The sequence below is a fragment of the Microtus oregoni genome, unplaced genomic scaffold, assembly GCF_018167655.1.
Source record: "Microtus oregoni isolate MIOR12 unplaced genomic scaffold, Mior012 000056F_ref0000123, whole genome shotgun sequence".
NCBI lineage: Eukaryota > Metazoa > Chordata > Mammalia > Rodentia > Cricetidae > Microtus > Microtus oregoni.
Window position 1 is genome coordinate 8308403 of NW_024543832.1, and position 25817 is coordinate 8334219.

The 25817-nt window shown below is 41.7% G+C and overlaps 1 protein-coding gene across 4 annotated transcripts in view; it reads left to right on the plus strand.

Annotated features, from left to right (window-relative positions):
- The window catches only part of Chd8 (chromodomain helicase DNA binding protein 8), a 73225-nt gene that overhangs the window by 18636 nt on the left and 28772 nt on the right, over nt 1-25817 (plus strand). For all 4 annotated transcript variants that reach the window (XM_041638839.1, XM_041638836.1, XM_041638838.1 and 1 more), the window contains exons 2-8: nt 4946-5996; nt 8175-8546; nt 10800-11185; nt 12505-12619; nt 24318-24500; nt 24714-24782; nt 25355-25410. In XM_041638839.1, coding sequence (XP_041494773.1) covers nt 5154-5996; nt 8175-8546; nt 10800-11185; nt 12505-12619; nt 24318-24500; nt 24714-24782; nt 25355-25410 — 2024 coding nt within the window. In that variant the 5' untranslated portion in view covers nt 4946-5153. The remainder of the gene's footprint in view (nt 1-4945; nt 5997-8174; nt 8547-10799; nt 11186-12504; nt 12620-24317; nt 24501-24713; nt 24783-25354; nt 25411-25817) is intronic.

A 25817-nucleotide genomic window follows, 5' to 3' on the forward strand; every position in this document is an offset into this window, starting at 1 on the left:
CTGGGAAGACAACAGACGACATTATCCTGGTGACCTTGAATTTCCCTTGGGATTTGTATCATGAATCTATATATTTTGATTATGGAAAGTGATTAAGTGCAACCACTAAATCCTGGCTTTCCTTTAGGGTACATGCATGTGCTTCTCTTTAGGGCAGTGGTAGGTGAAGACTACATTTTCCTTCTTAGTAACACAAAGTCTGATGTCACTTTATTATCTAGATAGTTATTTTACCTTAAAACCTGTAGAACATCCATTTTTTGTTTTACCAGGGTTCGAGCTGTAGAAAGAGAATTCATGCGGTGTGTCAGATGGTAAACTAAGCTGTATATTGGTGCAGGCAGGATGATCCATATGTACAGGAGTAGAGCAATTAAGAAAGTTAGAGGTATAGGGAGGCTTGGACTTGTGAAAATCCAGGATGTTTAAAACGGGAGTCAGAGAATCTGGAGCTAGGCTTAAAACCTCACAAGTTAGCAGTTGAGAAGTAGTAATACTTTATTGTGGGATTGAGTCAGTTGCCAGGGTTTGAAGCACGGTTATTTTTGAGACATTCTCGCTATGTAACCTTGGGTGGCCTTGATACTCCCTCTGCGATCAGTCTGTCCTCAAACTCATAGCAGTCCTGCCTCAGCCTCTCAAATTCTGGGGTTGCAGGGTAAGCCACCGTACCTGGGGAGACTTTCAAGTTGTTGAATCTAGACTGACAAGTAGAAAGCAGAAATAGTAATGGCTACAATCTTAGCACTCAGGAAACTGAATAGGTGGATTGTTTCAAGTTTGTGAACAGTCTGGGCTACATAGACCTTATTTAAAAAAAAAAAAAAAGAGTAAGATTGGGCATGGTGGTGCACCTTCTGGTTCATACCTTTAAACCCTGCACTGATAGGCAGAGGCAGACAGATCTTTGAATTTGAGGACCCCTCAGGGCTACACAGAGAAGCCCTGTCTACAAAGAAACAAAAAGTACCTATTTCAAGGAAACCCTCACCTGGTCTAGTGTGCCTCACTGAGTCTTTTTTGACTTAACCCTCATGCTTAAGCCCACACTAAAACATCTGCATTTGGCCAAAAAGAGATTTGGGAGACAAGGACTAAGATAATACACTGATTTTTAAAGCTTAATAATTGAGTCACATGCAGTGAAATATTTGAGGGGAAAAAGTTCAGGTACTGTTTCTTATTAAAAAGTACCATCTTTATTGCAGTCTGGTAGTGCAGACCTGTAAACACAGCTCCTTTGAAGGCTGATGTGGAAGAGAACCAAAGCCTGCTTAGTCTACTGAATAATTTCAAGGCCAGACTGTGCAACTTAGTGAGACAATGTCTAAACAGAAGGTAAAGTGAGGGGCTGTAAGAGCTCTTCCAGAGCACCTTGGTGTGTTTCCCAACTCCCACGTGAAAGGAAGCTCACTTCTGCTAGTAATTTCCAGCTCCAGAAGATCTGATGTCCTCTTCTGTCTCTGCAGGCACCACGGGCAGGCATGCAGTGCAGTGGCATACATGTAAAAATCACATACAAAAATTTTAAAGAAATAAATATTTTTAGACAGGTTTCTCTATATAGCCTTAGATGTCATGGAATTTGCTGTGTAGACCAAGCTGGCCTGGAAACCACAAATATCCTCCTGCCTCTGCTTCCCCAGTACTGAGATTAAAAGTATGCCACTGTGCTGGGCCCAAAATAAAAATTTAAATTTAAAAAATAAAAAGGTGAAATTAACTTTGTGGTGATGTTCTTAGTTGGCATCCTCAAAGCCCTGAGTTCAGTTACCAGTACTGCAAAATGAAAAACAAAATTTCTGAACAAAGTGATACATGCTTATAATCCTGGCCTTTGCAGACCTGTGCAAAGGATTGCCAAACCCAGAGCCAGTTTAGGCAGCATAGAAGACTATCTCATAAATACTTTTTAAAAGATCATTGCCAGAGTTTTACCCCTGACTGGGCGCAGTGGGAGTAGAATGAATAAACAAGTTATTGTGAAGTGTATACTCCTGTAGATTATTGTCAGTTAAACTTGTAGTAGTGTTTATGCTGGGACTACAGGCATGAGCCACTGTACTGTCCCTTGTTGTTTTGTTTGACATTTAGCTACAGATGCTTAGTGTAACTTCTGACCGTGAGTAGAGAAAAGATCATAGATGGCAAAATGGGGCATAACCAGGAAAAAAAAAAGTTGTTGAGACTTAAATATATAAAATTATTGAGGGCTGGAGAGATGGCTCAGAGGTTAGGAGCATTGCCTGCTCTTCCAAAGGTCCTGAGTTCAATTCCCAGCAACCACATGGTGGCTCACAACCATCTATAATGAGATCTGGTGCCCTCTTCTGGCATGCAGGCAGGCATGGAAGGAATGTTGTATACATAATAAATAAATAAATATTTAAAAAAAAAAAAAAAAAAAAAAAAAAAAAAATTATTGAATAGGTTTTTCATTATATCAAGAAATATGCATAAATGTGCTGATTACCATTTTGAGTAATTTGTGGGCAAATATTACAAGTTGGAATGAGATGCTGGAATAGTTTGGCCAAAAATAGGCATTGATACAGATCTTGAGACTTGAAAAGATACAGTTATTGACGCCGGGAAGAAATCCTGATCTACTACATTGTTTGTAAGGAGAGCTGGAAGCCCAGTCCACTGGTAGCACAGACCCATTATCCCAGCACTCGGGAAGCCGAGACAGGAGGCTTGTGAGTTTGAGACCATCCTGGGATAGGTTATATCTTTTGTTCTATGCTGAGACCTTGTCTTTAAAAACAAAAAACAAGAACTCCTCAACCCTCCCATCCCCAGCAGACATGCACATTCTCACAGACACACATACAGAGCATGAAACTTCTGTGGAAAAGTCTTTTTTGTCAGACTACATTATATTTCCTGACAGATTTTTTATTCGATGTCTTCAGATAGCTAGGAAAAGGTCTTCCTAGATTGTTATGACATTATACTCTTTTAGAGTGTTTTATGAGGTTTATCATTATGGCTGTGGATGTGCCATGGTAGACGTGTGTAGGTCAGAGGATGGCTTTCTGGAGTCAGCTCTTTTCCTCTACCTTTATGTGGGTCCTGGGGATTGAACTCCCGTCACCTTCATCCACTGAGCCATCTCACTAGCCCAAGAGCAAACATCTTCATATAAGTGTGTGTGTACTGTGTGCATGCCTCGTGCCCGCAAAGGATACCCTGGGGCTGGAGTTAAGGATGATTGTGAGCCTCCATGTGGCTGCTGGAGAGCCTGGGTCCTCTGAAAAAGCAGTCAGTGCTCTTAACTGCTGAGCCACCTCTCCTTTTCACATGGTTGTTTAATTTCCTTTGTTTCCCCACTAGCATTTTCGTAAACTTTAAGCCATAGATGTGAAATTTATCAACATATCATTTATGGCGCAGTTTTCCAAGATAGGAGGCTTTCACACTGTCTTATATATTGTGATTTCTGTGAAGAATGAAAAACTTATTCCAGTAATGTGAGCAAGTGTTACCTTTAACCGTTTGTTGGATGGCTCCTGTGTGTGTTGTCCTACAGATTTCCCATCATCAAGGATCTCTCAGGAGCTGGGTCATAATACATTGTCCTGAATAAGATCCATAATTGTTCACTTTTATGTATTTATGATAATTTCTCACGCATGTTAGACAAGCATCTTGAGAAGTTGGTAGTTTTTCTGTAACCTGCTCAAAGGTATGATTCATACCTTCATAGGATGTGCATAAGAAACTCAAGGCATATGTGCCTTAATAAGATAGAATGCTGTAGCTTTTTATATCAAGTAGAAGATCAATCAAGTCATCATACAGAGCTTTGGGTGGGTAGTTTCTCTGCTGGAAGGGATGTGTGCAGTGGGATGAAAGGGTGGAAGAGGCTATGTTCTGTGTAGATACCACAGCATGATGGACACAAGAACTCCCTAGGTAGGATGTAGGATTTGTACAGGTAATGGTCAGGGGGAGAGCTGGGTGTGTGAGTTAGAACTGAGAGGCTAAGTCTCCTGCAAAGAAAGGTTTTTGTTGTTTTGTTTTTTTGAGACAGGGTTTCTCTGTTTAACAGCCCTGGCTGTCTTCGAACTCGATTTGTAGACCAGGCTGTCCTTGAACTCACAGACATTCGCCTGCCTCTGCCTCCCAAGTGCTGGAATTAAAGGTATGTACCACCATTCTGGCAAATATTTTTAATCTTAAATATAAGAAAGGCATTAAAGAAAACATCTGAAAATGCTGTGTATAAATGCTTAGTGGAATATTGTTAGAGAAAGTACACTGGCCTCAGCTCACATTGTTAGGAGCTTGGTTACAGGTGGCTTGCTTTTTTACCAGTCGTAAGTAGAAGAAGTATCTGGACTGAAAGGAGAATTTATAACAATGGATCCAGAAACTTTAATCTACTTTTTTAGGTGTTCTTGCTACATTTTAGAGTTGTGCCAATTTAACAGTTAGTAAATGTAAACTTTATTAATATTATTTTAAAAAGATAATTGTCAAACGAAATGAGCAGAAACAGGCTTAATGATTTTTTTTTTGTTTTTTCCCCACCCCTGATTAATATGTTTTTATTATTTGTTAGTTTTTGTTTCTTTGGCTTTTGGACACAGGGCCTCACTGTGTAACTCTGGTTAGCTGTCCTGGAACTCATAGAGACCCTTCTGCCTCTGCCTTCCAGGTTCTGCGATAAAACTGTGTGTCACCACACCTAACAAGCTGAATATTCTTGATAGAAACTTCAAGGTGTAGAGCTATAAGAGCCTAAAATGGGGGTTATTTCTTCTTAATTTTTAGTTTTGAGACAAAAATGTGGGTATTCTTTTTATCATGTGTTCATCTACAAAGTCCCTCATATCGTCCTATTATTCTAACAGAATTGAAACCTTAGATGGTACCTTAGGACTTTTCGTTGAAATCACCAACTTTGTTCATTTATGTTTATATTTATATTCCATCATAGGAGCTCCATCTTCTTCCTCTGAAGATTTTGCTGTTCATGAAGGTCAGGACAATCTGACATGCACTTGTTTCTTGTATCTTCACTTGAAGAATAGTTTTCGTCCATTGTGTCCATTGTTTTCTTCATAGGGAAGGGGAGGGGAGAACTGGTTCCCCCCCTCCCCTTCCCTCCGTAGACTTCTACAGATACCCTTCATTGCTTTACCAAGATGGCAGACCCCATCATGGATTTGTTTGATGACCCGAATTTATTTGGCCTGGACTCCCTGACTGATGACAGCTTTAATCAGGTCACTCAAGACCCCATTGAAGAAGCACTTGGACTGCCAAGCTCTCTGGACTCCTTGGATCAGATGAACCAAGATGGCGGAGGTGTTGATGTGGGAAATTCATCAGCAAGTGACCTGGTTCCCCAACCAGAGGATACAGCTCCTCCTGAACTTCCCAAAGAATCCACAGCTCCAGCTCCAGAATCCTTAACCTTGCATGATTATACCACTCAGCCCGCCAGCCAAGAACAGCCAGCCCAACCTGTCTTGCAGACGTCAGTGCCAGCATCAGGACTTTTGCAGGTCTCCAAGAGCCAAGAGATCCTGAGCCAAGGGAATCCTTTCATGGGTGTCTCTGCCACAGCTGTCTCTCCCAGTAATACTGGAGGGCAACCATCTCAGTCAGCCCCTAAGATTGTTATCCTTAAAGCCCCACCAAACTCCTCAGTCACGGGTGCCCATGTGGCACAAATTCAGGCCCAAGGTATCACCAGTACGGCTCAGCCCCTAGTGGCTGGCACAGCCAATGGTGGAAAAGTCACCTTTACCAAAGTGCTAACTGGTACACCCCTTCGACCAGGTGTCTCCATTGTCTCTGGTAATACAGTGTTGGCCACCAAGGTCCCTGGGAGCCAGGCTGCTGTTCAGCGCATTGTCCAGCCAAGCCGACCAGTAAAGCAGCTAGTCCTCCAGCCAGTTAAGGGTTCAGCTCCTGCTGGAAACCCTGGGGCTGCAGGACCCCCACTGAAGCCTGCAGTCACACTGACTTCTACACCTACCCAGGTGACTTGAGTGAATTGTGGTTTCTAGAGGATGTAGGAACAGTGAGGGCGGAGGGAGAGAACACCGGTACATAGAACTGTTTATAGGAAACACCTGTACATAGGACGTAGGAACAGTGAGGACGGAGGGAGAGAACACCAGTACAAAGAACTGTTTACAGGAAACACCGGTACATAGGACGTAGGAACAGTGAGGACGGAGGGAGACAACACCGGTACATAGAACTGTTTACAGGAAACACCGGTACATAGGACGTAGGAACGGTGAGGACGGAGGGAGAGAACACCAGTACAAAGAACTGTTTACAGGAAACACCGGTACATAGGACGTAGGAACGGTGAGGGTGGAGGGAAAGAACACCGGTACAAAGAACTGTTTACAGGAAACACCGGTACATAGGACGTAGGAACGGTGAGGGTGGAGGGAAAGAACACCGGTACAAAGAACTGTTTACAGGAAACACTGGTACATAGGACTTAGGAACAATGAGGGTGGAGGGAGAGAACACCGGTACATAAGAACTGTTTACAGGAAACACCGGTACGTAGGACGTAGAACACTGGTACATAGGAACTGTTTACAGGAAAGTCTGTTCAGATCTGTCATCTTGCAGATTATGGGCTTTTTTGGAACAAAGTCACTCTAACTGGGGCTGGTCCCAAACTCATGGCAGTCTTTCTGTCTTGGTCTTCAAGTGTGGGGATTACAGGCACTAACCACCATGTGTGACTGTCTTTTCTTTGGAGTGGGGGAGGTTCTTTCAAGACAAGGTTTCTCTGTAGCCCTGTCTGTCTTGGAACTTACTCTGTAGACCAGGCTGGCCTCAAACTCAGTGATCTGCTTGCCTCTGCCTGTCAAGTGCTGGGATTAAGGGGGTATGACACTGTAGTAATAAGGGCAGCGGGGCTGCGCCCCCAGCACCCCAGCTGCCTGGCTAGCTTATGCCCGAAATAACACACAAACTGTATTCATTTAATCACGGCTTGGCTCATTTCTGTCTAGCCTCTTCTAGGCTAGCTCTCACACCTGGACTATCCCATTTCTAATAATCTGCTGTAGCCCCTAGGTGTGCTTACCGGGAAGATTCTAGCCTATGTCCATCCTGGGTCGGAGCTTCGTCGCGTGCATCTCTCTGAGGCGTCTGCTCCCGAGAGGAGAGCTGTGGAGTCTGAGCTCACTTCCTCTTCCTCCCAGCGTTCTGTTCTGTTTACTCCTCCCACCTATCTTCTAACCAATGAGGGCCAAGCAGTTTCTTTTTATTTAACCAATGACCTTCCTCCATCATGACACCACCGTCTGACTGTCTTTACTTTTCACCAATGAGCTTTGACAGCCACTTGTTAACAGTTTTGGTGGTAGTAATTACTGTCTGTGAGCCTCTCAGCTCTTACCACAAGCTCTGCAGGGAGATGCGGACATTAAACAAAAATTCACAGTAAATGTATGCTGTAAGTTGTCATTTAATATAGTGTGTTCTGGGAACACATATTTGCAAGACTTGTTAAGTGCTCTCCTTTTTATCTATCTATTTATTTATTGAGACAGATTCTTGCTGTATAGCCCAGGCTGGCCTGGGATTCTATATAGCCAAGGAAGGCTGGCCTCAAACTTGAGATCGACTTTCCTCCACCTCCTTACTGCTGGAATTAGAGGTGTGTGCCATCACACCAATTGTAGGGGCTTTTGTTTTTGAGAGGGTCTCACTGTGTAGTAGTCTAAGCTGTCCTCAAACTTGACCTCCTCCATCTCAGTGTCCTGATGCCCAGATTGCACACGAGCCACTGCACCTTTCTCTCCCATCATTGCTAACACTGCTGTTCTCTTCCTGCTTCTGTCATGCAAAGGAAGAGCTTTCAATAAAGGCCTAGAAATTTGGGGAGCACCTGTAGACACCGAAATGGATGGAAGTGATGTGGAGGCATGTTTCATTTTAAACATTAAATGACTGCCTTAGAAGATAGCTATTAAAAGTTGTATGTGTGTGTGTGATAGGCTTGATAACCACTGGGCAGAGGTGTTACAGAAAAATATGCCCTAGAGACATTTGGAGGGTAAACAAAAATGGATTCTCTTTCGACATTCACCTTTATGAATCTCAGATGAAGAAAGCTGATATAAATACTTCTGTGTATAATATTCTTTAATGTCCCTCTTCTGTGATTTCCTTTTTCCATGTAGGGTGAATCGAAACGCATCACCTTGGTCCTCCAGCAGCCACAGACCGGAGGTCCCCAAGGACATCGGCATGTTGTGTTAGGGAGTCTACCAGGCAAGATAGTGTTACAGGGCAACCAGCTGGCAGCCTTGACTCAAGCCAAGAATGCCCAGGGGCAGCCTGCCAAAGTCGTAACTATTCAGCTGCAGGTACAGCAGCCACAGCAGAAAATCCAGATTGTACCCCAGCCTCCTTCTTCACAGCCACAACCACAGCCGCCACCCGCAGCCCAGCCTCTGACACTTTCCTCTGTGCAGCAGGCTCAGATAATGGGACCAGGACAAAGCCCAGGACAGAGGCTTTCAGTGCCACTCAAAATGGTGCTGCAGCCACAGGTGAGTGACTTGAAACCTCCCCTTAGTCTCTTTTCCCTGCCTTCCTTCAGTAGCCTCTATCGCTAACGGAGGAATTCTAACTTATGGTCTAGAACTGAGGTGCAATTTGTTATTTCATCCATGAGAATCTTGTTTTGATTCAGTCATACAAAGATTAGGAATTATTGTTGAGTTTGAGGTGATGATTTCTGTAATAGTTGTCTTTAAACCTTGGTCTTTTATTATAGTATTATGGGTAGGGGGAAAATTGGACCTAGACTGTATTGCATAGCAAGACTGTTTCCACACACACACCCCAAAAAGAGCCAGGCATGGTGATAGACAGAGGTAGATGCATGTCTGTGAGTCTGAGGTCAGTCCGGTCTACATAGTGAATTCCAGGAGAGCCAGGCCCTGTCTCAAAGAAATGGATAAAAATTTAAGAAAAGAATGGTTTGAGCTGGGCGGTGGTGGCGCACGCCTTTAATCCCAGCATTTGGGAGGCAGAGACCAGCTAGAATTAAGTGGTGAGAACTTATCTTAAAAACAAAACAAAACAACAACAAAGCAAAGTGGAAAGCAATTGAGGGAGACACAGAAAAGAAAATTGTCCTTTGGTCCTCAATGTGCTGTGCATACTCCATGTACATACACATAGAGCACACTGCAAACATGTACATACACATAGATCACACTCTCCAAACATGTACATACACATAGAGCACACTCTCCAAACATGTACATACACATAGAGCACACTCTCCAAACATGTACATACACATAGAGCACACTCCATGTACGTACACATAGAGCACACTGCAAATATGTACATACACATAGAACATACTCCAAACATGTACATACACATAGAACATACTCCAAATACGTACATACACATAGAACATACTCCAAACATGTACATACACATAGAGCACACTCTCCAAACATGTACATACACATAGAGCACACTCTCCAAACATGTACATACACATAGAGCACACTCTCCAAACATGTACATACACATAGAGCACACTCCATGTACATACACAAAGAGCACACTCCATATACATACACATAGAGCACACTCTCCAAACATGTACATACACATAGAGCACACAGAGAATCAGCATTTAAACATGGAGAGGAGATGGCTGTGTGGCTGTACAAGCATGAGGACCTGAGTTCAAATGTCTAGCATCTACATTAAAAAGTGGGTTTAACTCCAGTCCTGCTGAGGGACAAAGAGGATCTTTGGGACTTGTTGGTTACTAGTTTAACTCCAGGTTTAGTGGAAACTGTCTCACGGAAAATTAGTCAGAGCAAGAGAGAACATCCATCATCTTCCTAGCTCACACCACATACATACTAGTTAATATTATTTGGATGAAATTGTGTTTCATTTGAAGGATAAAGAAATAGTTAATGAATCTGGTAAGATGACTCAGTGATTAAGAGTACTCCTGCTCTTTCAGAGGATCTGAGTTCAGTTCCCAGAACCCACATCAGGTGGCTCATAACTACCTGTAATTCCACTTCGATGCCTCTGACTCCTGGGGCACCTGCACTCATGTGCATATGTACACACACACACACACACACACACACACACACACACCAGGGTGATAAAGGTAACTTAAGGGAATGATTCAAACTTTTTAATGTTTAGGACAAAGATCAGTAGTGGTTTTGTAGGTTGTAATTTTTCTAAAACAGTGACTATAAAAGCATAGCAAAAGAATACGTAAAGTTTGAGCCAGTTGGTGGTGGCGCACGCCTTTAATCCCAGTACTTGTAGGCAGAGACAGGTGGGTCTCTCAGGGTTTGAGGCCAGCCTGGTCTACAGAACCAGTTCGAGGACAGCCAGGGATACACAGAGAAACCCTATCTTAACACCCATCCCCTAAAAAGATTATGTAGTTTAATTTTCTAGAATTCTTTTCTCTTCTCATCAGAAACGACATTTATTTTTTAAATGGATCTAGGTTCAGTGAGTCTTAACTCTGAGCCTGATTTTTAAGTAAATACCTAGTTAGTTTGTGGGGTGTGTGAGTGAGTGTGAAGACAAGGTCTCATTATGTAACCTATTGTTGACCTGGTACTTAACTATATAGACCAGGTTGACTACTGGGCAATCAATTTGATTTCCTCTGCCTCCTGGTACTAGAATTATAGGCCTCTGCCCCCATGTCTGGCTGAGTACACCTGGGTTTGTTTTTGTTTTTAGGCTACTTAAATTGTAGACATACTGAAATTGTAGTGTCCTTGTTTCTCCAGGCTGGCTCTTCTCAGGGAGCCTCTTCTGGCCTCTCTGTGGTGAAAGTTCTAAGTGCCAGTGAAGTGGCAGCCCTGTCCACACCAGCAAACTGTGCTCCTCATCCTGGGGGGAAGACTGGAATGGAGGAAAACCGCAGGCTGGAGCACCAGAAAAAGCAAGAGAAAGCAAATCGGATTGTAGCAGAGGCCATTGCTAGGGCCCGGGCTCGGGGCGAGCAGAACATACCTCGAGTCCTGAACGAGGATGAGCTGCCTAGCGTCCGGCCAGAGGAGGAAGGTGAAAAGAAACGCAGGAAGAAGAGCAGCGGAGAAAGGCTGAAGGAGGAAAAGCCAAAGAAGAACAAAACCTCTGGTGCCTCCAAAACGAAGGGCAAGAGTAAGCTGAAGTGAGTGCTCCCTGCTGCCCCTGCCCAGTTGGGTGAGGTGGGGGGGGGGGCAGCGCAGTCCTGCGAGAGTTCCTACTCCAGTTGGGGGAAGCTGTGTATAGCAGCTGCCCATTGGACCTGCCACAGAAGATAAGCGTCTGCTTCTCTATCCTGGTGCTTATATGTGTAGCAGAAATGTATAAACACGTGTATTTTCGTTTTTTTCCTTTCTTTTTCTTTTTGTTTATTTATTTATTAAGCATACAATGTACTGCTGGCATGGAAGGCACCAGACCTCATTACAGATGGTTGTGAGCCACCATGTGGATGCTGGGAACTGAACTCAGGATCTTTAGAAGAGCAGGCAATGCTCTTACCCTCTGAGCCATCTCTCCAGCCCCCCCCCTTTTTTTTTTCTTTTTTTTGAGACAGGGTTTTTCTGTGGCTTTGGAGCTTGTCCTGGAACTAGCTCTTGTAGACTTGGCTGGCCTCAAACTCACAGATATCTGCCTGCTTCTGCCTCCAAGTGCTGGGATTAAAAGCGTGCACCACCACTGCCTGGCAAATATGTGTATTTTCAAAAGGGCAGATGAATTGTGTCTCAGACAGCTGTGACTGCACATTTTCCTTACTGTTGTGTAAAAGAGATTTCTTAGTACCCCTACCATCCGCTCACAAGACAGCTGCAGGACACAGCTTCCCTACCCTTAAACTTCAGTCACTGTCAACCATTTACCTTGTTGAGGGAGTGGGGCTTGCTATGGTTCTTGTAATCTATGTCTTTTTTCTTGTAACTGTTTTTTTTTTTTTATTGGCTTCTACTCTGTATGTGTTCTTCAAGCTGGGTAGCTATATGACTTCACTTTATCAAAAGGCAGGTTTGGGGGGATTGGAGAGATGGTTCAGCAGGAAGAATGCTTGTTGCCATTGCTGAGGACCGGGTTCAGTTCTCAAGCACCACATGGAACTTACAATCATCTATAGCTCCATTTCAGGGGATCTGAGACCCTCTTCTGAGTTCTGTACAGCTGGTACATCCACATATATGTAGACAAAACACTTCTTCCACGTAAAATAAATACGTCTTCATTTCTGTTATTTGGTCCTTAGCTCCTTAGCAAAGTGTCTTTCAGGCCTGGGTTACTCTTTCAAGCCCGAGTGTCGTCTTTTTCAGACATTATACTCAGCAGTATTTGTACTGTAGACTGGAATGTCGAACATTTTTATTATCTTTAGACCCCACATATTTCTGACTGGAAGTTTGGTATGTGATGGTTTGTATTCGTGCTTTTCTCACTCGTAAGGTATCTTTGCCTTCGTTGTTTTTTTTTTTTTTTCAGTACCATCACTCCAGTCGTGGGCAAGAAGAGAAAACGTAACACGTCTTCTGACAACTCTGATGTGGAAGTCATGCCTGCACAGTCACCCCGGGAGGATGAAGAGAGCAGCATCCAGGTAAAGAACTCAGCAGGGCATAAACACCTGAAACTAAAGTAGTCCATATGGTTCAGGCTAGCCTAGAGAGCCTTGTCATTGGTGAGTCATTCCCCTGCCTCTTGGACTTCCCAGATTCTGGGATTATAGTTATGCATATCCAGTTTACAGTCTAAAACTTCTTTGTGTGTATGTGCTTGTGTGTCTGTGTGCACCATGTGCATACAGTGCCTACAGCAGTTGTGAGCCACTCCATAAGTGCTGGTAACTGAGCCCAGGTCCTCTGTAAGAGCAGTGTGTGCTCTTAACACTGAGCCAGAAATTTCCTTCCAGCCCCGATGTCCAAATTTTTTTGTGTGTCAATGCGACACAAGTGAGAAAAAAATTTCGTGCACCTGGGGTGGTGGTGACACACGCCTTTAATCTTAGCACTTAGGAGGCGGAGGCAGGGGGATCTCTGTGAGTTCAAGTCCAGCCTGGTCTACAGAGAGAGTTCCAGGACAGGCTCCAAAGCTATACAGAGAAATCTTGTCTCGAAAAGTCAAGGGGAAAATAAAGTTTCATTTCTAATCTTATAAAAACAATGTATAAAAGTGCTTTTCGCTATTGTATAAGTGTTAAGTGATCATAGTATTTAGTATATGCACACATTTTGTGTGTGTGTTAGATGTGGAAGCCAAATGCTCTAGATAAATGCTCTGCCACTGAACTAGCCCTGTGTTTGTTTTGAAGCGAAACAGAATTGCTCTCATCTTCACCCTGTAGCCCAAGTTAGGCTTGAATTTTCACCCTATTTGCCTCAGCTTCCTGAGTGACTAGGACTACGGGTCTGAACTACTGGGCGTTGCTGTGTATTTGCAAATATTCTAAAACTGAAAAAGCTCAAATCTGGACTACTTTTAGTCCTAAACCTTTTGTGTAAGGTATAGTTCACCTGTAGAAAAAAAAAATGCCTAAATGGAGCTAATAAACCAGAACCAAAAAAATGCCCAAAAAGAGGTTGGACCTAGTTAATATATCTAAATTTCTGCCTTTTTGGGCAAACAACCTGTTAGTGGCATTCAGGAAACTTTGCAAAACGGGAACATTCTAGTTCTGAACATTTGAAATAAAAACAATCACTATTAAAATGTCAATACTCGTTTCCCTAAATTTCTTTGTTTCAAAAACTGAGCAAAGCATGTGAGCTCCTAATGCACTGCAGAGGCTGTGGCGGCTGACACTTCCTCCTCCTCTGTGCTCAGGTTCCGATTCTCAGAGAGGCCAGGGCAGAAGCCCAGCGTCCAGGTCTCTTCTGCTGCCATGCACTGCTGTCTGTTTCACAGTTTGTAACGACAGAAAGAACTAAAATTTGCTGACTAAAACTGATCACCTTATCAGGTGGTGCTGGCCTTTCATCCTAACACTTGGGAAGGAGGCAGATCTCTGTGAGTTCCAGGACAGCCAGAGCTGTTACACAGAGAAGCCCTGTCTCAAAAAACCAAAACACCAAACCAAAACAAACTCCACTTTATTATTTTGTGTGTATGGGTGTTTTGCTTTCATGTATATATGTGTGTCACATGCATGTCTTGTGCCTATGGAGGTCAGAAGAGGAGTCAAATACCCGACCCTGTGGTTGGAGTTAGTGAGTAAGCCACCATGTGGTTGCTGGAAATTGAATATTTCCAAATTCCTCTGGAAGAGCAGCTAGTGCTCTTACCTGCTGAGCCATCTCTCTAGCCCCTTTCTATTTTTTTATACTAATTCATTTTTAGTTTGTGAATGTAAATGTGCACATGCTCATATATGTTTTGAGACTACAAGAGGATGTTGAGAGTCCTTCTCTACTGCCATCTGCCTTATTCTTTTGAGACAGTCTCAAATTGAACCTGGAGCCAGGCTGGTGGCTAGAAAACCCAACTTTTTATGTGAATTCAGGTCTTCATGCTGACAAGACAAGCAGGACACCTAACACTGAGCCTCCTTTTCAGCCTATACCGCCATTCCTTTCCTTTCTTTTCTCCTCTTTTCTTCCTTTCTTTCTGGGTTTTGGTTTAGCTTGGTGTTCAGCTCTCTATGCAGCAGAGACTGCCTCTGCTTCCCGAGTGGTCAAATGATGCCATCATACCCAGCCCTATTGTTTTTTAGACAGTCTTTTATTGCCCATGTTGGCCTCAAATTCGTGATTCTTCTGCGTTTGCATTTTGAGTGCTAAGATTACCAATGCCTTCTGGCCTCCGAGATCACCAGGCATGCACTTGGTGTATATTCGTACATATAGGAAAGCAGTCATTCACATAAAATAAAAATAAACCTTTTAAAAAAATTATTATTTATTTTTATGCATATTGGTGTTTATCTGCATTATGTATGTCCACCACATGTGTACAGTGCCTGTTAAGCCAGAAGAGCTTTTGCATTCCCTAGGACTGGAGTTACAGATGGTTGTGAGTTACCACGTGAGTGCTAGGAATTGAACACACATGCTCTAGAAGAGCGACCAGTCACCACTGAGCCATCTTTCCAGCCTGAAAAATACAATCTTAAAAATTCAAAATCATAAGTATACACACACACACACACAAACACACACACACAATGATAAAAATATTCCAGAAATAAACATAGTTTCTCTCATGTGGTCTCAACCCTACTTCTTTTATTTATTAACCTTTTCACTGTGAGCACATTACTTAACCTATTGGTACCTGATTTCTTCACTATAAAATGAAGATACTGTTATACGCTTAGTCGGATTAAATGTAAACATTCATAAAATAATGCTTAGCTCTTGATAAAATCATAATGAAAACCGGGTGTAGTGCCCCATCCAGTATTAATAATGCACATAGTACATTAAATACATATAGTACACAATGCATTTACACATACTGTGTCAATTATATAGCTCTTATTAACATAATTCAATATATTAACATAATCAACAGACTGTTTATACCAACTTAATTTTGTTCAAAAAAGATAACATCTATGTTATCAAGCATGCGCCATCTCTTCCGTATGACTATCCCCTTCCCCATTTGATCCATTCATCTACCATCTTCCACGAAAGAACCCCACCCATCTGTGCATGTCCTTTAATCCAGTACTCTGGAGGCAGGCAGATGAATCTCTGAGTTTAAGGCCAACCTGGTTTAGTTTTAGTTTTAGGACAGCGTGCACTACATAGAGAGACGTCTCAACTAATACAATCAAGAACAAATGAAAGCACTGTCCCTGTTTGTTCAACAAACAAGATTAAGTAATACTTTGGATGATAGAAATGCTTTGTGTGCATATATGAAATTCTTCCAAAAATTTTGTTTTTGTTCTGTCTTTTTCGAGACAGGGTTTCTCTGTGTAGCCCTGCTGTCCTAAAACTGCTAATATTAAGTAGTTTATATAACTTGCTAGATTTTTGGTCTTTGTTTTTTGAGACAGTGTAGCCTTGGCTGTCCTGGAATTTGCCCTGTAGATCAAGTTGGCCTTGAACTCAGAGATCTGCCTGCCTCTGCCTCCCCGAATACTGACTGGGAATAAAGCCCCACTGCCTAGCAAGAATTTTTTTAACTATGTATTAAGATGAAAAACAAATTTTTATAATATAAATAATAAGTAAAATTTTGGAGGTAGTATATTAATTCACTAGGACCATTTTATCAAAATATCACAGATTAGTGCGGCTTAGCACTTGGTTGTTTTGTGTGTCGTGTGTGGTTTTGAAATTAGGGTTAATCCTGGGGCCCTGTACATTCTAGACAAGGATTCTGCTGTTGAGGTATGTCCCCAGCCCTTTGCTTTATTTTGGGAACAGTTTTGCTATGTTGGCCAGCCTGATTTCAAACTTTACTTTCCCACCTAGCCTCCCGAGTAGCTGGGATTACAGGGTGTACTACTGTGCCCAGATAAATATTTATTTCTGATAGTCTGAGAGCCTAGAAGTCCAAGAAGAGCTAAGATCTTCTACGATTTCCTGAGACGGTTTCCTTGAGCTGTAGCTGATCACCCTTGTTGGGTCCTCACACGGTCTTTTCTCCACCAGTACATGGCCCTGGTGTGTTAGTGTCCAAATTTCAGGTTTATTTATTTGGACGGTTGGTAAGGCACTCTGTATCCCAGACTTTCTTACACATACTGAGTTCTGGGATTACGGGTATGAGCCACACTCTGGTCACAATTCCTTTTCTCACAAGAACACAAGGCCAAGGGTGACGCCATATGTCTGTAAGACTTGAATCTGGGAGGCCAGTCTAGCAGCATATTAAGAAGAATAATTTAAAAGGGGAAAGGAAATAGCAAGGAAAAAAAATGTTAGTGAGAGGAACAGGGAAGAGGAGAGAAGGAAAGGGAAGAAAACAACATGAATCAGGGAAGGGAACACCAGCCTTGGATAAGGTCCAGCTTTTAAGAATTAACTTTAATTAATTAACATAAGTGAAATCATGATTATTATATTCTTTTTATCCTCTGGGACTGTGATGCTCTTTGTTTGATTGTTTGATATTTAGCCATTAGCCATTTTCTTTTTTTTAGCTAAAACATTTGGGGCTAGGATGTGGTTCCATTGGTAGAGTGTCCCGAGTGTCAGCCTCTGCATGATGGCAAACACCTGTGATCCCAGCACGGGGAGGGAAACCAGGGCCATTCTCATGTACACAGTAAGTTCAATGATCCATGACACATTGGCTCAAAAAGAAAATTACACATGTATACACACACATAATTGAGACCTGCACATGGTAGAGAACTCTGTGTGTCTAACTTGTAGAGAGGTTAAGGCAAGAGATTACTTGAAACCAAGAATCTGAGACCACATTTTACATACACATAGGAATCTGAGACCATGTATTAAATACACATACTCACATACACATAGGGAACTGAGACCATGTATTAAATACACATACTCACATACTTGCAGGGATCTGAGAACATGTATTAAATACACATATACATAGAGATCTGAGAAAAAGTTTAGCAATGCTAAATTTGTAAACTATGAAATTTTGTTCCAAACCAAGTGGAAAATTTGGAAAACTGAGATAAATATTTGAGGAACTGAGATAAAAATGATTGCTGTGAGTTCAAGGATAACCTGGGCTGCTGAGTGAGATTCTTTATCAAAAACACAGAACAAAGAACTGAGATGTGGTCCAGCTGGGAAATTGTTTGCCCCAAAGCATTAGAACCTCAGTACAGATTCCCCAAAACTAAGCTGGGCGGTGGTCAGCACTCAGGAAGCAGAGGCAGGCAGATCTCTGGATTCAAGGCCAGCCTGGTCTATAGATCAAGTTCCAGGACAGGCTCCAAAGCTACACAGAGAAACCTTGTTTCGAAAACCACCCATTCCCCAAAGAAAAAAAGATTCCCCAAAATTAGTGCTGGGGGTGTTGGGGGCAGATGGGCCTCTAAAGCTCAGTAAACCTAACCACATCCATTAACACCAGGGTCATTGTGAAACACTGTAAAAAAGGTGTGTGTTGGGGGAGGTACATACATAACTCTAGCAAATCATCTCTAAATTCAAGGTTGCCAGAGCTACACAGTGAAACTTTGTTTCAATAATGAATAAAGTGGAGGGCAGTTGAAGAAAGACAACCAGTTGTCACAGTGTGTACCATACAAGTCAAAAAAACAAAAAAGAAACCATCTGAACAAAAAGGTTCCATTCCAGACACCAGACCCGCCAGTTCTCCCCAAGAACCAGTTTAGTTTGAGTGAGGGTGCAGGGTGCTTTCCCACCCTTCCAGAAATGGCTGCTGCCACTTAATACTGGTATCCCATGCCTACTTAAGGATTTACCGATAGATGGCCATTGCCCCTATTTAAAAAATAGGTTTTTTAAAGTAAACCTATTTACTTTAAAACTTTTTTTAAATTAAAAAAAAAATGCTATTTTAAACCAGGTGTGGTGGTGCATATCTTTAATCCCAGGTACAGGAAGGCAAATCTCTGTGAGTTGAAGGCCAGCTTGATCTACCTAGTGAGACTGCCAAGGCTACACAAAGAGACTGTCTTGAAACAAATTAATAGTGAGATCCTGTCTCTTAAATAGTGTTATCTTAAGAATGCTACACAATAACTATAAAAGCAAGTAATACAGAAGGTAAAAAGTGGAGAGTGTCCGTAATCCTTTCTCAGTAACGAGATTTTCCTTAGGGATGTACAACAAATGTGAGTTGTATCAATCAGTTTTCAGTTCGAGATAACACATTATCGTGTGTTATTGGCATATTTCAACAAAATGAAATTTATTTTGTTTCTTGGTTTATTTGTTGCTCTTGTAGTCGCCCCCCCCCCATGAGGCAGAGTTTCTCCGTGTTGCTGTGGCGTACCTTTCCCTTGCAGTGTTGGGTTTAAAGGCACACACCACAGCCACCACCTGGTGGATAGCCTTCATGTGGTAACTTGTTGGCCGAGTACCTAGGTGATATAAGGCGTAATAGGACACAGTCATATGTGTACGTTACATCTGTGATCTGGTTGCTGTTGTACTGTGGTCAGTATGGCCTTCAGCTCACTAGGTAGCTTGGCTTACCTCAAAGCCTTGAACATCTGACAAGCCTTCTACCTCCACCTGATGTGAGATTACAGATGTAAATGGCTGTGCCTGCCTTTTTTCCCTTTCTTTCTTTCTTAATTAATTAATTAATTAATGGTCCTGGGGTTGATCTGGGATCTCATTGCTTTCAAATGTTTTGAGATTGTCAGTTACCAAGTAGTGGTGGCACTTGGACGGCAGAGGCGAGCGGATCTCTGTGAATTTGAGGCCAGCCTGGTCTGCAGAGTGAGTTCCAGGACAGCCAAGGACACAGAGAAACCCTGTCTCAAGAACACACACATGCACATGCTCACACACACACAAAACCAACAACAACAGAAAAGAGATCATCAGTGATGAATGTGTCATTACATTCTCAATGAGAATTATTTGACTTAAATTAGGTATGAGTATAATTTGTGTATCCATTCTCCTGTTGATGGACATTTGAGTTATATGCTTTGTTACTGTTAATGAGCAAGGGTTAAATGAGAAATTTTAGCACAAATTATTTTTGGATAGATTTTCATGTCTTATTACTACACCCTTAGAAATCAAATTAATAACTATAGGGTAAGCATATAACTGGCTAAAATCTGTTTTATAAATGATGTGTCATGGGGCTGGAGAGATGGCTCAGAGGTTAAGAGCACTGACTGCTCTTCTAGAGGTTCTGAGTTCAGTTCCCAGCAACCACATGGTGGCTCACAAGCATCTGAAGTGAGATCTGGCGCCCTCTTCTGGCCTGCAGGCATACATGCAGACAGAACACAGTATACACAATAAATAAATCTTTAAAAAAAAAACAAATGATGTGTCATTTGTAAAACAGATTTTACCCTTTTAAATAAGCGTTTCTGGTTTTTGTTTTGTTTTGTCTTTTTAGACAGGGTTTCTCTGTGTAGTCCTGTTGTCCTGGAACTCCCTGAGGATCACCTGCCTCTGTCTCCCAAGTGCTGGGATTAAAAGTGTGTACCACCACTGCCCTGCCCTGGATTCTGTTATACAGCTGAAACTTTTCCATTTGTCTCATCTGTTTAATAATTCTGTGCTATTTTATTTTAAGGCTATGACATGATTTCTTTAATTTGTGCTCTGTCTATGGTCATTTTCTTTCTGGTATTTTCCTGCAGTTAACACTACAGAAATTTGTGTACATGTACAAATATGTAAAACAGCATTTTGAAGTATATTTGCTGTCAAAGGATAAAGCCAAAGTTTCCTCCACTGATCATGCACATTGATACACCCAACCAAGCATTTCTGAGTTCCCTGATTTTTCTTTTTCCTTCTGTTTTGGGCATCAAATTTAGGGTCTTGAGCATGTTAGACAAATATTTCCACTCAAGTATTTTCCTAGCCTATGTTTAAAATGTTTTCCTCAAATGTTCTGAATTTTTTCCAGTCTGCTAGGTAGGGAGGGAAAAAGAAAAAGCACGAAAAACTCAGTATAGGGATTGGAGAGACGGCTTGGCAATTAACGCCTAACTCCAGCTGCAGGAAAAGATGCCCTCGTTTGCCCTCCATAGGCACTGCACATACACAGTGCACAAACAGGTTACAGATGAGCATCATAGCTTATGATTCTCGCCCCAGCACTTGGGAGGTAGAAGCAGGAGAGTCAGAAGTTCAGGGTCATCACTTCTTACATAGAAAGCTTGATGCCTGCCTGAGTCCCAAACAATTTTTTTTTCAATTATATCTTTTTTTTTTAACTGTTTCATGTCATTTTCCTTTATTTTGATAGTCAACGCTTTGTGTTATTCAGAATTCTTATGCTTAAGAAGTATATCTACAGCATTTTTCTTTGTTTTCTCTAGCTTTCTTTATATTGGATTATTTTTGCATATAACCTTAAATTAGTAAATATTATCAAATTTGCCCATTTTTAGAATAATTTTGCATACTCAAATTATTTTAGAAGATGTTTAGATTGTCTTACATATTTAGCATCTTTCTTTCGGAGGTGTTTCTTTGCTACTGTCTGCCTGGCTGGCAGTCTCTGGTCAGTTCCTGGGCATGACCTCATTTGCTTCCCTCAGAGGCCGCGAGCTTGTCGTGCTCTGAGGCTCAGTGAGTGTGAGGAAGTGTTCCTACTTCACCTTTTGATTATCTGATGTTTATTTATTGTTTTATATAATGTTTATTCTGTGTACAGAATGATGGTTTTACTATATTTTTTTAAGTAATTTATTGTTTTATGTGCATTGGTGTTTTGCCTGCATGCAGGTCTGTGTGAGGATGTTGGATCCCATGAAACTAGAGTTACAGACGGTTGTGGCTGCCGTATGGGTGCTGGGAATTAAAACTGGGTCCTCTGGAGGGTAGTCAGTGCTCGTAACTGCTGAACCATCTCCAGTGCCCCCCCCTTTAATTTATTTATTTTTATTTCATGTGCATTGGGGTTTTGCATGCATGTGTGTATGTGTGAGGGTGTCAGATCCTGGAGAGATGGACAGTGTGAGGGTATCAGATCCTGGAGAGATGGACAGTGTGAGCTGCCTGCCATGTGTGTATGTGTGAGGGTGTCAGATCCTGGAGTGATGGACAGTGAGAGCTGCCTGTTGTGTGTATGTGTGAGGGTGTCAGATCCTGGAGAGATGGACAGTGTGAGCTGCCTGCCATGTGTGTATGTGTGAGGGTGTCAGATCCTGTCGTGTATATGTGTGAGGGTGTCAGATCCTGGAGTGATGGACAATGAGAGCTGCCTGTTGTGTGTATGTGTGAGGGTGTCAGATCCTGGAGAGATGGACAGTGAGAGCTGCCTGTCTTGTATGTGCTGGGAATTGAACCCGGGTCCTCGGGTTTGTCTATTGTGCTTCCATATAATTTTAAGGTTTTTGTTCTATTGCTGGAAGGGATTGTGGTCATTTTGACAGGGATACATCAAGTCTGTAAATTACTTTTGGAGATGGACCACTTTTTGTGACACTAGTTCCTTAACTCTGTGAGTAGGGGAGTCTTTTCTTGTAGTGGTTTCTATTTTGTATTTTGTAACATGAGGGAGGGCCGGCTTGTTGGGGTTTCTGTCCTGCCCAGTTCCCACAGTCGTTTGGCCCCAAAGAAAGTCTCACAGAGACTCTATATGCACCAGTATTTAAAGTTTTAATTTTAGAGATCTTTTACCCTCTTTAGGGCTTTTTTAAGTTATATTTTTTTCTCTTGGTTTCTTTCTCAGAATAACTGTTTTATTTCTCCGTATTTTAGGATCAGCTTCTCTAATTAAATGTTTTAGATCAAGTTTATATACCCATTTACCAAAATTTGTCTTTATAACCTATAATTTTTTTTCTTCATATGATTTTGTGTCTTAAGAGATTTAATCATCTAGCTAGTATTTACTTTTATAAATGGTATCCTTTTTTCACTGCATTCTGTCCTCCTCCAAAAAGGAATATTGTTACTGATTCATTTATTTATCTATTTGCTGTGCTGAGGGACTTTACCCAAGACTGTGTGTGCTAGGCAAGTGCCCTACCACTGGGCCATCTCCCAAACCCTAGGAATATTGACTTTACAAAGTCATTTTATGTTATGCAAGTTTGCTCAATTCTATTATTTCTGTAATTTGATTCTTTTTCTGGGGATATATTATGCTGAAAAATAATTTCTGCTTCCCTATTTTTGTATTATGAACTGCAAATATTAAATTACAGTAAAAATGACTTATTTAGCCATTTGGAAGAATAAAGTAGATCTAAATATACATGTCTATATATGCATAGATATATAAATATTCATACATATACCTATATATTTATATGGTGTGTGTTACATTATTATAGATATAACATAAATATATATGTATTATATTTATTGATTTTTGGAGACAGGGTTTCTGTGTGGCCCTGGATGTCCTGCAACTAGCTCTGTAGACCAGGCTGTCTTGAACTCAGATCCACCTTTGACTACCTCCTGAGTGCTGGGATTAAAGGCATGTGCTGCTATGCCCAACCGACCTAAAATTTATTAAGAAAACTGTCTCAAGACTGGAGAGGTGGCTCTATGATTAAGAGCACTGACAGCTCTTTCAGAGGACCTAAGTTGGATTCCTATCACCGACATGGCAGTTCCAGGGGGTCCCACATCCTCTTCTGACCTTTGTGTGCCTCAGGTGTAAAAGTGGTGGACAGACATACATACCTGCAAGCAAAAACATCCATTCACATAAAATAAAAATTTTAAAAATTTAAGAAAACAGGGAAGTGAGAAAACTGTCTCAAAGGAATATTGTTAACTAAACTTGAAGGCATGGTAACACATACCCTTAATCCTAGAACTCTGGAGGTAGAGGCAGACTTCAAGGCCACCCTGATCTATATAGTGAGTTCTAGGACAGCTGGGGTTATGCAGAGAGAGACTTGCCTTATAAAAACAATAAACAAAAAAGGAAGAGCTGGGAGTTGGTGGTCCATGCCTTTAATCCCAGCATTTGGGAGGCAGAGGTAGGCGGATCTCTGAGTTTGAGGCCAGCCTGGTGTGCAAAGCAAGTTCCAGAATAGCCCAGTTTCAGGGCTGTTACACAAAGAAACCTTGCCTTGTAAAACCAAAAAGGAAAAGAAAACCGAAGGAAGGAAAAGAGAAAAGAAGTAGCGTTAGCTGAAAAAGTGACAGAAGACTACATATGAAAATGGATATTTTTGTCAAAATATCAAAGGCCAGTAGAAACAGCTCATGGGGTAAAAGAGTTTCCCATGCAGGCCTGACTACCTGAATTTGATCCTTGAACCTAAGGTGGACAGAGAGAATTGATCCAAAAGTTTCCTGACACCTGAACTATACACTACGCGTGTGCGCGAACACACACACACACAGAATTTTGTTTTTTCATGAGAACTTTGGAATAAAATGTACGTCTAGCATAGGCAAATACCTTTCAAAGTTTTCTTTTTGAAAAATGGCATGGGGGCTTGAGAGATGGCTCAGTGGTTAAGAGCATTGCCTGCTCTTCCAAAGGTCCTGAGTTCAATTCCCAGCAACCACATGGTGGCTCACAACCATCTGTAATGAGGTCTGGCGCCCTCTTCTGGCCTGTAGGCATACAGACAGAACATTGTATACTAAATAAATATATAAATATTTAAAACAAAAAAAATGGCATGGAAGTAATATCAATACTTTAGTTCAGGGCCAACCTATAACACAGATACATGAGTCACTGCCTCAAAAAATTCTCACTTTGTATTTCCTCTACAGAAGAGACGTTCAAACCGCCAAGTTAAACGAAAAAAATATACAGAGGACTTGGATATAAAGATAACAGATGATGAAGAAGAGGAGGAGGTCGATGTAACTGGTCCAATAAAACCCGAGCCCATCATCCCAGAACCAGTGCAGGAACCTGATGGAGAGACTCTGCCTTCCATGCAGTTCTTTGTGGTAAGCTAGCGTTAGCCATGTGAGAGTTTGTGCGGTGTGTGTGTGTGTGTGTGTTTTACTGTTTGTTGTTGTTGTTTTTAGATAGGGTTTACTCTACAGGCCAGGCAGCAATCCTCTTGCCTCAGCCTCTGGAGTGCAGGGTTATTGGCGTGAATGGCCACACTCATTTTGTTCTTTCAACCATTAGTTGACTGACAACATCTTTTGCCACAGGAGAATCCCAGTGAAGAAGATGCTGCTATTGTGGACAAAGTGCTTTCCATGCGAGTTGTGAAGAAAGAGGTGAGGCCTCTCTGTCCTTAATGTCATTCGTAGCATTTTTATGTTGCATTCATAGGTTTATTTTCCCTGTGACAGGGACTGCATCTATAGTTCACAAGTTTTATTTATTTGTTTTTTTTTAATTAATTTATTTATTTATTATGTGTACAACATTCTGCTTCCCACACACCAGAAGAGGGCGCCAGATCTCATAGATGGTTGTGAGCCATCATGTGGTTGCTGGGAATTGAACTCAGGACCTCTGGAAGAGCAGTCAGTGCTCTTAACCTCTGAGCCATCTCTCCAGCCCACACAAGTTTTATTTAGTGAACACCTTTCAATAGCAGAGTATATTGCTAGGGTATGGTTTTAAGATGCTGTATGAAAACTAGCTAGAAAACACTTCTTTCACTGTTTTGTTTACAATGGATAAGAGATTACTGTTTTTAGCTCTCAGACCTCTGGTGCCAGATTAGTCCCTTGATTAATGAAATATTTAGGAAACATTAGAATGAAGTTCTGCCGTGTGTTGATGAAATTAAAAGATCTGTCTTTGATATATAAATGACTATAATTTCTATACTTCTTCTCAGCTTCCTTCTGGACAGTACACTGAGGCCGAGGAGTTTTTTGTCAAGTATAAGAACTAGTAAGTTACATGCAGTCAGAGCTGCTCACCCTATGTCAACAGGATGGGGAAGGGTCTCCCATCAAGACTACTGCTCACCCTGAGTCCACAAGTTCTGAAGGAGTCTCTCATGGAGACCTATGTGCTTGGGAATATGCCTTATCCCCTCCTTTTTTTGTTGGTTTGTTTGTCTATTTGTTTTTTGTTTTAAGTTTTTCCAAGGGCTAATCAGACAATCTCAGGAATTAATATGACTGTTTCCTTTTAGCAAAGTAAGGCGAGGGCAGTTTCTGATAAAATTCCTTGTAATCTGCCCTGCTTCATTTAAGACCTTATTACTGTAAACTGTAGTTTGTAAACAAACAGAGTTAGCATTGCTTGGTAGCTGGTAGGAAGTGTGGGTGTCTAGATGTGTACCAGAGTAGGTG